We start from the raw sequence: 14849 nt of genomic DNA, 5'->3' as shown, positions 1-14849 counted from the left end.
GCCTCATGGCATTAAGTCGGCCTTTTTAACTGTAAGTTTTTCTTTTGTGCAATAAAGGTTAAATAAATAAATTAGTATAAAATCACTACCTACATACGAGGGGCGTTCAATAAAAAGTGAGAATGAGTATGTTATATACAACTTTTATTAAATATTATTTTATTTTTCGACATAGTCACCTTTTAGCATAATACACTTAGTATATCTTTTTTCTAAACTTAAAATTCCATTTCTAAAAAAGGTTTCATCTTGAGTACTTAAAAAATCCTGTACTGCAGCGACTACCGCGTCGTCGTCTTCAAATTTCTTGCCTCTCAGGTATTCCTTCAATCTCGGAAATAGCTAAAAATCACTAGGGGCGAGGTCTAGTGAATACGGAGGATGCTTAAGGATATCGAACCCAGCATCACGTATTGCAGCCATTGCAACGGCGGACTTGTGTGCCGGTGCATTGTCCTGATGGAACAACACAATTTTCGAGAGTTTACCTCGCCGTTTTTCACGGATCTCATTGCGCAATGTTGCTATTTGTTTGGCATATAAAGTGCCCGTAATAGTGGCTCCATACTCGAGATACTCAATCATTACGACCCCTTTACCATCCCAAAAAACAGAGCCCATGACCTTACCGGCAGATGGGCCCACCTTGAATTTCTTCGGAGTTGGAGATGATGGCCTTTTCCATGTCATAGACTGCGGTTTCGTTTCAGGGTCGTAATGATGGAGCCATGTTTCGTCCATTGTTATAAATCGAGCCAAAAAAAGTTCCCTGTCTTGCTGTATCAGGTCCAAACCTTCTTGACAAATCGCGACTCTAGTTTGTTTTTGCGTGTCAGTAAGCATTCTGGGTACCCAACGCGCTGATACCTTTTTCATACCCAAGCGTTCATGTAAAATATTATGCACGCTCCCCGTTGAAATCTTTACATTTTCAGCAATAAAACGAACCGTGACATGACGATCCGCCAAAACTAAGTTTTCGACTTTTTTCACAATTTCTTCAGTTACTGCTGTAGTAGGGCGTCCGGAGCGGGGGTCATCCATGGTCGATGTTCTTCCACGTCTAAATTCGGCGCACCAACGTGCGACTGTCGAATACGGAGGAGCATTAGACCTTAAAGTGTCCCGTAAATCTAAATCGACTTGGTCCGTAGAAAATTTTTTCAAACACAAGTATTTGATAACGGCGCGCAGTTCAATTTTCTCCATTTTCGCTAACGTACTCAATTGCATCGCAAAGAAATCGCCGTATTTTTTTTTAAACAAAAAACAGTTAGTTTTTTTTTTTTCATGGCAATCAGCTAGGTAGATTAGCTTTACCGGCCAGTATTTACTTTCCTAATATTTAAAGAGTTTACATCTCATTCTCATTATATATTGAACGCCCCTCGTAGTATAAAACAAAGTCGCTTCTCGCTGTCCGTCTATCTTTAAAACTACGCAACGGATTTTGATGCGGTTTTTTTCAATAGATAGACTGATTCAAGAGGAAGGTTTATGTATAATTTGTTAACCCGTGCGGCGAGCGGGTCGCTAGCTATATAACAAAGATCAACAGTTTTTATTATATAACTTGTCTCTTATTTGTATAAGTACGTCAAGAGTTCGTCAAGCGTCTCTTCAGCCATAATTAATTAAATTAGTCAGTATTTATTAAGATGTATCTTCTAGTGTTTCTTATTTGTAAGTTTTGTAGCGTTTTCATCGTGAATAAGTGAATATAAGCAATAATCTAAGAATTAAACTACTTTAAGTTTAAATTTTCAAACGGTCCGGGTCCGGGCTTAGGCGTCTGACACTTCAGTTTTCTACAGGAAGCATCGCGTGATCACCGATCACCCGTCATAGAAAACGAAGTGTGGGACGTCTCGGCCCGGACCGGGACCGTTCTAGCGTGAGTCATCCTTTATCATTTTTACTATCTTGTTACTCCGTACGGTACAACATTCTTTCAGTTACATTATCATTGAGTGTTGCAAACAACATCTCTGTGTAAGTCTCACTTAATTTCATAATAAATTTAATTTCTTTTATTTCAATGTAAACTTACAGTATAACACCAAAACGTCTACATGAGACACAACATACAACAACAATACAACAACAACAACACAACAACAACAATAACAACAACAACAATAACAAAAATATATTATATTGCAACTAACAATGGGTCCGTGCCTTCAATGCCTATTAGCCAGTCAAAAACCGGCCAAGTGCGAGTCGGACTCGCGCACGGAGGGTTCCGCACCATCAACAAAAATAGAGCAAAACACCCAAAAAAATGGTCACCCATCCAAGTACTGACCCCGCCCGACGTTGCTTAACTTCGGTCAAAAATCACGTTTGTTGTATGGGAGCCCCGCTTAAATCTTTATTTTATTCTATTTTTAGTATTTGCATGTTGTTATAGCGGCAACAGAAAATTTCAACTGTCTAGCTATCACGGTTCGTGAGATACAGCCTGGTGACAGGTGGACGGACGGACGGACGGACGGACGGACAGCGGAGTCTTAGTAATAGGGTCCCGTTTTTACCCTTTGGGTACGGAACCCTAAAAATGATAATATGGCGGACCAAAATGGCGGACGAATGTCTGAAACTGAAATGAACACTGATGCCTCGTTTGCAGGGGGTTTCTTGAACTTATCCTCCAGTGCTCTCAGCCCTGGTCTCAGGAACACGAGGGGCTCTGCCCTGAAGCCTGCGGGCGGTGGCCGCAGTACTGCTACTACGCGATCGCTGCACAAAATGGCGTCCCGTAAGTGGGCGTTTTTTTTTGTTGTTGTCCCAAACACTTTTTTTTTAAATTTGGGATTTTTTATGTTATTTCTACTCAGAATCACGAGCTCTTTCTATCCTAATAGGAGAAAAAAAGTGTCCCAAAATTTCCATACATTTTTCGATCTTTCCATTACGCGACCACCATACAAAGTCTATGAAAAATGGTGACGGAATGGAAATAAAAACCTTAGGACACTTTTTTTCTCCTATTAGGATAGAAAGAGCTCGGGATTCTGAGTAGAAATAACATAAAAAAAACCAAATTAGAAAAAAAAGTGTTTGGGACAACAAAAAAAACGCCCAAGTTTTCATTTATTGACCGCCAATGACGTCAACTAACGCTTCGTGCATTCCAACAAGGTGCACGATGACGCGCCGCACACTGCATGACGTTCAAATGGTTAAAAACCCACAAGGTTATGGTTCTTCAAGAAGGCAGGTATTTATTAGGGTTCTCAAGGTTGGCAACGCACACGCGTGTGGCTCCTCTGATGTTGCTTATGTCCATGAGCGGTGATGATTGCTTCCCATTAGGCGGCTCGTCTGTCCGTTGGCTTCCTAATTAAGTACCTACATAACAGGCACAGAGGTACCTTAAAGCTGGAAACAAATTATCGGACGCGGCTGACGGACGCGGCTGACGCGCGCGACATAAAAGTGTGCAGTCAGGAACATCCAGCGCGCCAGATTTCTGTCGGATGTCCGAAGGCTCAAGGTTACGTCCACGGCTTACCTCCGATAGTTTGCACAGTTCAGTGTATATTCATTATCTAGATACCTATAAGTCGCGGCTGTGAGACACTGTGTGACACTTTTAGTGTTTAGCAGTAACGCTTTGGTTTACTGCGACATAAACGCATATTGCTTATACTTGTGTCAGCGCAACCTAACGTGTATAAAACAATAGGCATTTAGAGAATAAACGTTCAGAATGTTCTTATACTAGCACACATAAGGTGTTTCACTTCTACTCCCATCACCCGCTCGAAACTATATATACAACAGGCACCATCTTGTTATCTGACGTCCGTCAGCCACGTCCGATAATTTGTTTCCAGCTTAAATAATACCGATACCGAACCTTTTTAAAGCTCCGCACAAAACTGTTCGCCAAGCTCTTCTTACGGGATCACTTTCGGTCTTGTTTATGCCGCAATCAAAATTGAAATATCGATCGGGAACTATATACCTGTTGTAAATTTGCCAGAGGCACCTGCCAGCTTCCACCCTACCCTCGCATCGGGAGCTACAGCATCGTAGCCATCGAGCTCCGCGCCGACTTAGCCGACTTTACCCTCCTCTACTCTTGCCCGTCTGGCTACAGTCTCAACGGGCAGCATCCTCGCTGCGTGGGCGGCAGATGGACTTCTGATGACTTCCCGAGCTGCAAGCTAGGTACTCCCCTTTGCCATGGGGCGTATTTTTAAATTTGGCGCCCCGGGCCAATAATTTTCGCCGCCCCAGAAGTCAAAGAAATAAACAATTTAAATAAAAAAATACCTACAAAATGTTTAATTATTTTTGACATGAAACGTTAGGTAAACGTCTTTAAAACCCCGTAAAAGGGGGTTCGGAGTCGTACCAAAAACCAAATAAGTATAACGAAGTGTGGTGGTGGCATATATCTCTGTAACCTGTAACTCCTTTGCTCTATTGCCCGCTGAGCAAAGGGGTTATTACATCTATCCTTTAAGGATGACTCACGCTGTCACGCTAGACCAGGTCGGGGCCGGGCCGGAGCTTCCGGCGCTTCGTTTTCTATGGGAAGCACCACGTGATCACCGATCAGCCGTGATAGAAAATGACATGTCGGACGCCTCAGCACGGGCCTGGCGGCCTAGCCAAGATGACAATCGCTATCGCTTCACCATCGAATCCACTCGCCACTCTTCCATATAGTGTGACAGTGACAGCGTTTCGTTCGCTGCGGGTCGTTAGCGATTGGCATGTTGTCTACGGGAGGCCCAGCTAGCGTGAGTATTCTTTAGGTAACTTTGCGGAAAATTTCCAAGGTTTTAATAGTTATTCTGCTAAGTATTCGGGGTCGGGACGGGCACAAATCCAACAAATCAAAAACCATGACAATCGCGGGCCAGCCTCTTTATGATTTGCAGCCTCGATTCATTCTCCTTCATTTGCAGACTCTAAATGTGCGATGCCCTCGCACCCAAGCGTAACCTACAACTGCATGGAATCACCGATATGTCCAAACTTCGTGTCGAGCGGACAGCGAGTCCTACCTAAATGTAAAGCAGGTTTCGTGCAGGACGCGCTGCGGGCCATGCATTGTATAGATGGCAGTTGGGATTATATCGCTACTTGTCGAATAGGTAAGTGATGAACACCCGCCTACCGGCGCCTAGCCCTCAAAGGCCTGGTTATATAACTACTTAATTCAGCCATTCTGGCCTCGAATGTCCAATTCCCCAAATGTCCAGTATCCAGTACCGGTATGTCTGATTCCTCGGACGTCAAGTCAAGTAGGTATATATCTCAGGACTAGCCTTATTACGGGCAATAAGAATAGAGCATGAATGGGGCCAGTAGGTACAGCGGTGTGAAAATGCTGCAACGCGATTGGTTGATGATTTCGCATCACGCGCGCGCGGCCGCGTGATGGTCGCATCTAGTTGCGTTAAGCCCTTGCTACACGGTCGCCGACAAGCCCCTCAGACCGCGTGGCCTTGGTCTGGACGGACCGTGTAGACAGTTGTTTCCAACAAAATTTGACCAAAACTGACCAAGGTCAGACCAAGGACAGACGGTTAGAAGGCTTGTCGGCGACCGTGTAGCAAGGGCTTTAGACTACACAATGGGCTCGAATTCGTGAGTGACACCGCTGAACTAGTATCATTTTTAGTGCACGTAAGGCCAGTCCTGAGATATAGTCAATGCCCCGCAATTATTCCACGAATGTCCGATGCCCGAATGTTGAATTCCCTGAATGTCCTGACTTCGTATGTCTGATTCCCCGAACGTCTAGTCCATATATCCAATTCGTCCAGTACAATCACTGTGGGTCTTCGATCAACACGGGCTGCCGACACCTCGTGGGTACAACAACTAAAATTCTCCTTGTTTAGAGTAGGTAAGGTAAACGTATTGGTGCTCGACGCGGTCCCGTACATGTCATTTTGAAACTTAAGTCATTGTCAATAGAGGTGACAGCAGGGTGCCATCTATTGGGCATTAGCATGTCGAGCACTAGTACGTTTACCTTATCTAATCTTTATCTTAAGCGACCAAGACATAAAAACCATTAACCTTTTGGACGCCAATGACCGATATATCCGCACCGTAGGTTCAACGCCAAAGACCGATTAATCGCGGTCACATATCAATATCACAGAGCAACATAGACCCACGTGCATGCATAAAGTTAAATTTCAGTTTTGACACTTCGGTGACGTGGCGTCAGCGTGACAGCTTTTGTGTTTGACACGGCGTCGAAAAGGTTAAAAGCTTTTGATTGTACTCAGAATGTGGAACGCTACCGCCCCAGGGAATGCGACTACGAAGAAGTGTGAGTGGGGCCAGAGAGGTGCCTTGGCACGCCAGCGTGTACGACAAGACTGTGACCCCCTACAGGCAGTTATGCGGAGGCACGCTTGTCTCCGCCACCGTCGTTATATCAGGCAAGTACTAACAGCAACACTTAACTGTCTATCGGTGCTCCTTATTACAAAAGGCATAAGGTCCACCGATGGACAATTAACAGGCAATGGTAGATACAATACAATACAAATATTCTTTATTCCTCACCAATATGACAAAGAACATGATATATGTATATACAAATCATCATCATATACATAAGTATCATCATATAGGTACTTGAAGGTCTTTGGTTTTTTTTTACTACCTACGCGACAACATTTCCATTTTCACCACTTAGGTAGATGGTTGGCAGTCCTTAACTGTGCGTTTCCACAGAAACTTGGCTCACAGCTAAACTGTGGAATGAACTGTCGATGTCGCCTGCGGTATTTCCGGACCGATACAACCTTAAAACCTAGGATAGAGCGTACCCCAATCTTAAATGCCGGCAACGCACTTACAACCCTTCTGGTGTTGCGGGTGTCTATGGGCGACGGCAATCGCTTACCATCAGGCGATCCGTCTGCTCGTTTGCCTCATATATCATTAAAAATAAAATGACAATCGTTCTGACGAACGCGGCCAAACCAAATGAAAAAAATGTTTCGGTACGACAGATGCTACGAAAACTGCGAAAAGTCACCTGAATATTTCCATAAAAACGATTGTCACTTTGGCTAGCGCCCCTGCCGGCCTAGCCAAGGTGACAATCGCTATCGCTACGACAACGAAACACTTTGTGTCTCTCAATCACACTTCCATACACTGCGAAAGTGACAATTGCGTTTCGATCGCTACGGAAGCCATAGAGAAATATAATAAGACAAGAGTGCTCACTCCATACATCAGTTCAGACTATTAATTTCAGTGTCTACATCTAGCATCGAGTAGCGGAACTATCAGTACTGCTACTTGACAATAGATGTAGCACCGACCGGAAACTCTTATCTGAACAGCATAAGACTTTCCGGTCGGTGCTACATCTATTGTCAAGTAGCAGTACTGATAGTTCCGCTACTCGATGCTAGATGCTAATAGTCTTTTTGGTACTAAAACTGATGTATGGAGTGAGCAATCTATGTATTTTTTTCTCTATGACGGAGCGTAGAATCTGTGCGGAAAGAGAAGAGTCGTGGAATGTACGGAACCCAATACATTCCATGACTCTCTCTTTCCGAACAGACTCTAAAAGCGATTGTCTTCTTGGCTAGAGTCCCTTTTGATCACAGTTTTGTCAACAGCGGCGCATTGCTTCTGGCGCGACTCTACATTAGTTAAGCCGACCTCGTACGCCGTGGCTGTCAAGGTCTATCGGCCGTGGTGGGATGACCATGGTGATGGACAGAAGACAGATGTGAGTGCCAAATGCCAATACCCTACTTAGGTATAAACCGTAGAGAAATATAATTAAAGAAAGAGTGTTAAGATGATCTTAACACTCTCCAGAGATGGGCAAAATTTATTCGAATGACGAATAACGAATAAGAATAACAAAATTTATCGCGAATGACGAATAAAAATGTCGGATGATTATTCTTATTTGAATAAATTATTCGTCGAATAATTTATCCGCGAATAATTTATTCGTCGAATGAATTGCCACGAATAATTTGTTTATTCGAATACCTTATTAACTTTTCACGGTTTAGAAAGATTGGCAACTGTAATGTGCAATGCAACTACCTAAATAGTAACTGTAAATATAAATGCGTTGTGAGATTCGCTCTGAAGCAAATAACTGCTAAGAAAATTTGGTGTTCTCACTCTTTTATTATAAAGCTATCTCTTTCTAGGTCAGGCCAGAAAGTTACTAACTTTGTGTGTGAGTAATTCATTGTTCACGCCAGTCCTTTTTTTATTATACTACCTGGGCTTAGCTTTGAACTCTTAACAATCTTTAACTTCTGAACAAATATACAGTAAAAGAACAAGGCATATGAAACGTGCTATTATTCGTGTTGTTTATTTGAATGGAATAAGCCAAAAAACTTAAATATTCTTCGTGGATTTATTCGAATTAAATAACGAATAAATCATTCGTCATTTGAAAAGTGTTCGAATGATTCATCCGCGGATGAATTATTCGCGAATGAATCATCCGCGGATGAATTATTCGCGAATGAATCATCCGCGTATAAAAAAGTCGTGAATTATTGTTTATTCGAATGATTATTCCGATAAAAGTTTATTCGAATGATGCCCATCTCTAAGATCCCATCAAGATGCACACTAGCGCCACTGCTAAATAATCGTAAATATTTAAATTTAACGAAAGATATTTAAAAAAAGGGGACCGCTACGTACTGTATCTTTACCTGTATCTTTACCTTTTGAATACATCAAACTAGTTTCTATGTTGCTGGATTCGTCAATCTATGAACTTAAAACAAAAACGGCCGTTTTAACTTTGGACGCATAAATTGACGAATCCAGCAACATAGAAACTAGTTTGATACAGAAGATATACTAGAAGATACAGTACGCAGCGGCCCCCTTTTTTAAATATCTTTCGTTAAATTTAAATACTTAATCACGATTATTTAGCAGTGGCGCTAGTGTGCACGTTGATGGGCTCTTAACTTCCATACATCCGTTGTCTTACCAAAACACGAGATTTCGTAGTGCCAAGTAGTGGAACTACTTGACAATAGATGTCGCGACAAAGTAAAACTCTATTGCTCTGCCTCGAGAAGATTTAAATCTCCCCTCAATTGGAGGAGGGTATCCCAATATGGGACCAGCAACAAACTAATAAGTTAAGTTATTCGTAAAAAAAAACCACGAACATCATAAAACGAAGCGCTTTGCTTCCTCGTTTCTTATGCGCACTGCCAAGGAATGGAATTCCTTGCCGGCGTCTATATTTCCGAGCCCATATAACCCGGCAACCTTCAAATCAAGGGTGAACAGGCACCTTCTGGGCAGGCTCGCTCCATCGTAGGCCACGTCTTCGCCTGGCTAGTCTATGGCCATGAGTAAGCCCATTTATAATATTAAAAAAAAAACATTCCTATTTCTGCGCAGATCAGCAGCATAAAGGTCTCGCCGTACTTCCGCGGCGCCGAAAACCATTTCCAGAGCGACATCGCGCTGGTGACGTTGAAGACTGCGGTGACGTTCACTTACCACGTGCGTCCGGCCTGCGTGGACTTGAGCGTGACGTTCGATGAGGAACAGCTGCGGCCAGGAAACATTGGCAAGGTTGGTTCATGCCACCATAGCATAGAGAAATATAATAAGACAAGAGTGCTCACTCCATACATCAGTTCAGACTATTAATTTCAGTGTCTACATCTAGCATCGAGTAGCGGAACTATCAGTACTGCTACTTGACAATAGATGTAGCACCGACCGGAAACTCTTATCTCAACAGCATAAGACTTTCCGGTCGGTGCTACATCTATTGTCAAGTAGCAGTACTGACAGTTCCGCTACTCGATGCTAGATGCTAATAGTCTTTTTGGTACTAAAACTGATGTATGGAGTGAGCAATCTATGTATTTTTTTCTCTATGACCATAGAGAAATATAAGTAAAGAAAGAGTGGTAACTGCATACATCAGTTTTCGGTCGCCGCGACATCTATTGTCAACTAGCAGTACTGATAATGTCCGCTACTTGACGTTAGATGTCGACTACGAAATAACTCGCGTTTTGGTAAGAAAACTAATGTATGGACATGGACGGCATGGAGTTACCACTCTTTCTTTACTTATATTTCTGTATGGTGCAACATAAAATGTAAGTTACGTAGGAAGTGGCGCCCTCAATAAATTTCTACAATAAGTTTTACCCTTGACTAGACTAGAAATCCTCTAGACGGAGTTTAGAGCAATTATTTCATGAAACCGATGCTGCCAAAAATACTGGGGTGCGGGGGACGAGGTGAGCGAGTCCCGTGCCGTGATTGGTCCGTTCAAACACACGGACGTCACACAAACACACTTTGACTCGAAAGTGGAGTAAAATTACCGTATATTTCTGGCAGAGGGGGTAGCGCTACTATGCTCAGTCTAGACATCTAGAGGATGTCTTGTCTGTGCCCTTACGGATGACCAAGTGTTTTTGACATGAATCTAGTATTAAACTGGATTGGGCATGAGTGGTGGGGATAACTGACAGAACGGGATAGTCTTATGTATCTTTCAGTAGGAGTAGCAGCGTATTGTTTGTCCTTGTCACAGTCTCATATTTTTCTTTATTCCCCACCATAAATTAGTATGGATGATTGGTCGAATTTATTTGTTGCCCACCATAACAAATAAATTCGACCAATCATAGCGTCGCAATGCGATGCTATGATTGGCCGAATTTATATGTTTTGTCCCTCACGGAGGCACGCGTAGACCACTTCTATTGGCTCCTCTACACGATGGGCCAGCGCCGGCCACTCCAAGGGACGCATTTATGCGTTAGAGGGAGCAAGTGATATTGCTATCTCATTCTACCGCATGGCTGCGTCCCTTAGAGTGGCCGGCGCTGGCCCATCGTGTAGAGGAGCCCTATAGGATGCTACCTTCTATGGTTTTTGACCGATAATTTGACAGGTAGCGGCTTGGAACAGAACTCCTCTGCTGAAGTTCATAGAGCTGCCGTACGTGGAAGTGGAGCAGTGCTTCGCTGGCCTTCCCAAGAGTTTCATCAGCTTCATCACCAGCGACAAGATATGCGCGGGCACCAGGAACAGTATGTCATACAGGCTGTTTAGCCCTTTGCCAATATCACCCAATATCATAGAGAAATATAGGTAAAGAAAGAGTGGTGACTCCATACATCAGTTTTTACCAAAACGCGAGTTATTTCGTAGTCGACATCTAACGTCAAGTAGCGGAATTTATCAGTAGGTACTGCTAGTTAGGTGAAAGAAAAAATTTCTTTAAGTGGCGTCCAGACGAGACAATTTTTCGCCAATTTGATTAAATTGTCCGATCAAATCAGGACGTGCGGACGCAAACATCAATTTGATTCCCCGATCAAATCAGCAGGTGCGGACACAAAAATGCCATTTTCGAAGTTATAGTATCTATGGAATGCAAATTGGTGATCAAATTGTGTACGTGTGGACGCTAGATGAGATTGGCGCCTATTATTTTCCTGATCAAATCGGTCGATTTGCCCAGCTCGTCTGGACCATAGAGAAAAAAATACATAGAGTGCTCACTCCATACATCAGTTTTAGTACCAAAAAGACTATTAGCATCTAGCATCGAGTAGCGGAACTATCAGTACTGCTACTTGACAATAGATGTAGCACCGACAGGAAAGTCTTATCTCAACAGCATAAGACTTTCCGGTCGGTGCTACATCTATTGTCAAGTAGCAGTACTGATAGTTCCGCTACTCGATGCTAGATGTCGACACTGAAATTAACAGTCTGAACTGATATATGGAGTGAGCACTCTTGTCTTACTATATTTCTCTATGTCTGGACTGTACTTTATTGTCAAAGCTGTGTTGGTACATAGGTCTTTTATAAATATAAAATATCTGGGTGACCGAGCTTCGCTCGGAAAACATATAATAACTCGGAAATGCGCGTTTTCCCAGAGATAAGACCTAGCTAGATCGATTTTTCGCCCCCGAAAACCCCTATATACCAAATTTCATCGAAATCATTAGAGCCGTTTCCGAGATCCCCGAAATATATATATATATATAAATAAATAAATAAATAAATAAACAAGACTTGCTCGTTTAAAGGTATTAGAATATCACATAATTTCATCAGCTTGCCCATTTGCAACCAACCTAATGCAATGCATGCAAATAAATAACATAACATCATAACGGTACATAAAATATTCATTTAAATTATAGAAACTTCTTGTTAACAGCCATTTCTTGAGCTTGTTTTTAAATCTGATCCCCTTTTGGGCCTTAATATATTCAGGCAAGTGATTAAGAGTGAGTTGCACCAAACTGTTCGTATCGTTAAAGAGTCCCCAAAATTTGTATGTATGGAAAGTTTTTTTTTTGCATTTGACCACAATCTCACCTGATGGTAGAGTCTGGCTAATGAAAGTTGAGCCTGAGATTTATTTAAAACTTTTTATATGGCACCTTTTTTCCTATCAAATAAGCTGTCAGTTTCAAGCTGTCATTTAATTTCATAGTAATTTTATTGCGGTGCGGTTTTTATTGAAATTCCCGCGTTATCTCAGGCTTAACTTTCATTAGCCAGACTCTAAGTGCCGATGCAGTCTAGGATGGAACATGCTTACCTAAAAGATGTCTATTCACTCTCGATTTAAAAAGATCCAAGTTACATAGCAAAGCGCCGGGGCGCGCCGGCTTACGTTGATCAGTCTGTCAAATGTGGTTGGTGCAACTGGCCCTAAACCATGTACCAAAAAGACTATTAGCATCTAGCATGTAGCGGAACTATCAGTACTGCTACATCTATTGTCAAGTAGCAGTACTGATAGTTCCGCTACTCGATGCTAGATGTAGACACTGAAATTAATAGTCTGAACTGATGTATGGAGTGAGCACTCTTGTCTTATTATATTTTTACTAAACTATATGTACAGGCACCAAGCTGTGCAGTGGCGACAGCGGCGGAGGCCTGGTGTTCCCTCGCACGGAGCGCGGCGCCACGCGCTGGTACCTGCGCGGGGTCGTCTCCACGGCCCCCATCGACCCCGAAACCTACTCCCAAGACCTCTGCGACACTGGCTCGTATACCGCCTTCACGCACTTGATCAAGCATGACGCGTTCATTACCAAGTTTTTGGAGGCGCAGAGGGATTATGTTAACCAAATATATTTAGTTCCGTAATAAATAAAATAAATAAATATTATAGGACATTCTTACACAGATTGACTAAGTCCCACAGTAAGCTCAAGAAGGCTTGTGTTGTGGGTACTCAAACAACGATATATATAATATACAAATACATAAATACATAGAAAACACCCAAGACTCAGGAACAAATATATGTGTTAATCACACAAATAAATGCCCTTACTAGGATTCGAACCCAGGACCGCGGCTTAACAGGCAGGGTCACTACCCACTAGGCCAGACCAGTCGTCAAATCAAGTCGTAATTATTGATGTTTGTCTGTTACCATTCCTAAGCTGAATCAGGCGTGGCTCACTCATCGATTTCGTCGCTTTGCTACAGGTAAAAGTACATCTGTTCCGCCCCAATTTTGGGGAAAGCCATAAGCCGCGCGTGGCGCTGTCGCCACCTAGCGGCCATATCTGTGCTGATCGTAACAGACGCGTTTTGTTAGAGAGTGAGTTATTTATTCAGTGGCTGAATTACTGATTCGATTTCGAACCCTAGATGCGCGTGCGATCTATCCCGTGACGTACCTATAAACTTAGTTTACTACTACGTACTTTTTAGTACCATCTAGTCTAGTACCAAAGAGAATAGAGAGTATAGAGAGTTACTGTCCTGGTAAATCATGTAGCCACAGTACGTTTACTGCCATCTTTCGACAGAAGATTAAAACGGTTAAAACGCTATTTGACTTTCATCCTTATTCTTTCACTGATATGTGTCAATTTGTTAAATGTCATAGCCGGTTTAAACTCTCGCGCGAGCCACGAGACGAGCCGCGAGCCGCGCCACGAGACGAGAGTGTAAGCGGTGGGCTCGCGGCTCGTCTCGTGGCTCGCGAGCTCGTCGAGCTAATATAATTTAAACACTAACGGCACGGCATAAGGTTTATAACCGAATAACAAGCCGAACGCGAGTGTAAACGGTGGACTCGCGTCTCGTGGCGCGGCTCGCGGCTCGTCTCGTGGCTCGCGCGAGAGTTTAAACCGGGGGTCAAAAATTAACGCCATCTACTCGACAGTAGGCAAAAGCATAGAGAAAAAAATACATAGAGTACTCCATACATCAGTTTTAGTACCAAAAAGACTATTAGCATCTAGCATCGAGTAGCGGAACTATCAGTACTGCTACTTGACAATAGATGTCGCACCGACCGGAAAGTCTTATCTCAACAGCATAACTGAGTACTGATAGTTCCGCTACTCGATGCTAGATGTCGACACTGAAATTAATAGTCTGAACTGATGTATGGAGTGAGCACTCTTGTCTTATTATATTTCTCTATGGCAAAAGGTATAGCGCCTTCACTCGAAAAGATTGCACCCTACCTTTGGCCTACTGTCGAGTAGATGGCGTTAATTTTTGACATTTAACGAATTAACACATATCAGTGAAAGAATAAGCACCAAAGTCAAATGGCGTTCTAACAGTTTTAATCTTCTGTCGAAAGATGGCAGTGAATGTACTGTGGCTGTGGCTGCATAATTTGCCATGACAGTAACTCTCTATAAAATCTATACTCTTTGCTAGTACCTAATACCTATGACCTAGGTAACTTAACGTTACCTACTTAATAAAATATCATTATGTTATTTAAATTATTTATTTTGCATGAATAATAAATCATCACAAAAATTACGTTTACCAATTAACTAAAAAAACATAATAACTTCAAGCTG

The 14849-nt window shown here is 42.6% G+C and overlaps 1 protein-coding gene across 1 annotated transcript; it reads left to right on the top strand.

Moving 5' to 3' along the window:
• The first annotated feature begins 2568 nt into the window (after positions 1-2568).
• On the top strand, positions 2569-10210 carry LOC134659864 (modular serine protease-like). Its single transcript, XM_063515573.1, has 7 exons — positions 2569-2761; positions 3994-4179; positions 4926-5114; positions 6264-6419; positions 7623-7735; positions 9406-9582; positions 10184-10210. The coding sequence occupies exons 1-7, from the start codon at positions 2569-2571 to the stop codon at positions 10208-10210; spliced, it is 1041 nt and encodes a 346-aa protein (XP_063371643.1).
• The last annotated feature ends 4639 nt before the right edge of the window (positions 10211-14849 follow it).

The sequence above is a fragment of the Cydia amplana genome, chromosome 25 (assembly GCF_948474715.1).
Source record: "Cydia amplana chromosome 25, ilCydAmpl1.1, whole genome shotgun sequence".
In the NCBI taxonomy this organism is placed as follows: Eukaryota; Metazoa; Arthropoda; class Insecta; order Lepidoptera; family Tortricidae; genus Cydia; species Cydia amplana.
The sequence above is the reverse complement of the archived record's forward strand: the minus strand, read 5'-3'. Positions and strand labels throughout refer to the sequence as shown.

Bases quoted from the DNA above. Each gene is read 5' to 3' on its own strand.
- LOC134659864 (XM_063515573.1), top strand. From the start codon at position 2,569: ATGGCGGACCAAAATGGCGGACGAATGTCTGAAACTGAAATGAACACT. The intron at 7,736-9,405 runs GTGAGTGCCAAA...ATTTCTGCGCAG, and splicing joins GTGATGGACAGAAGACAGAT to ATCAGCAGCATAAAGGTCTC. The intron at 9,583-10,183 runs GTTGGTTCATGC...ACCCTTGACTAG, and splicing joins GGCCAGGAAACATTGGCAAG to ACTAGAAATCCTCTAGACGG.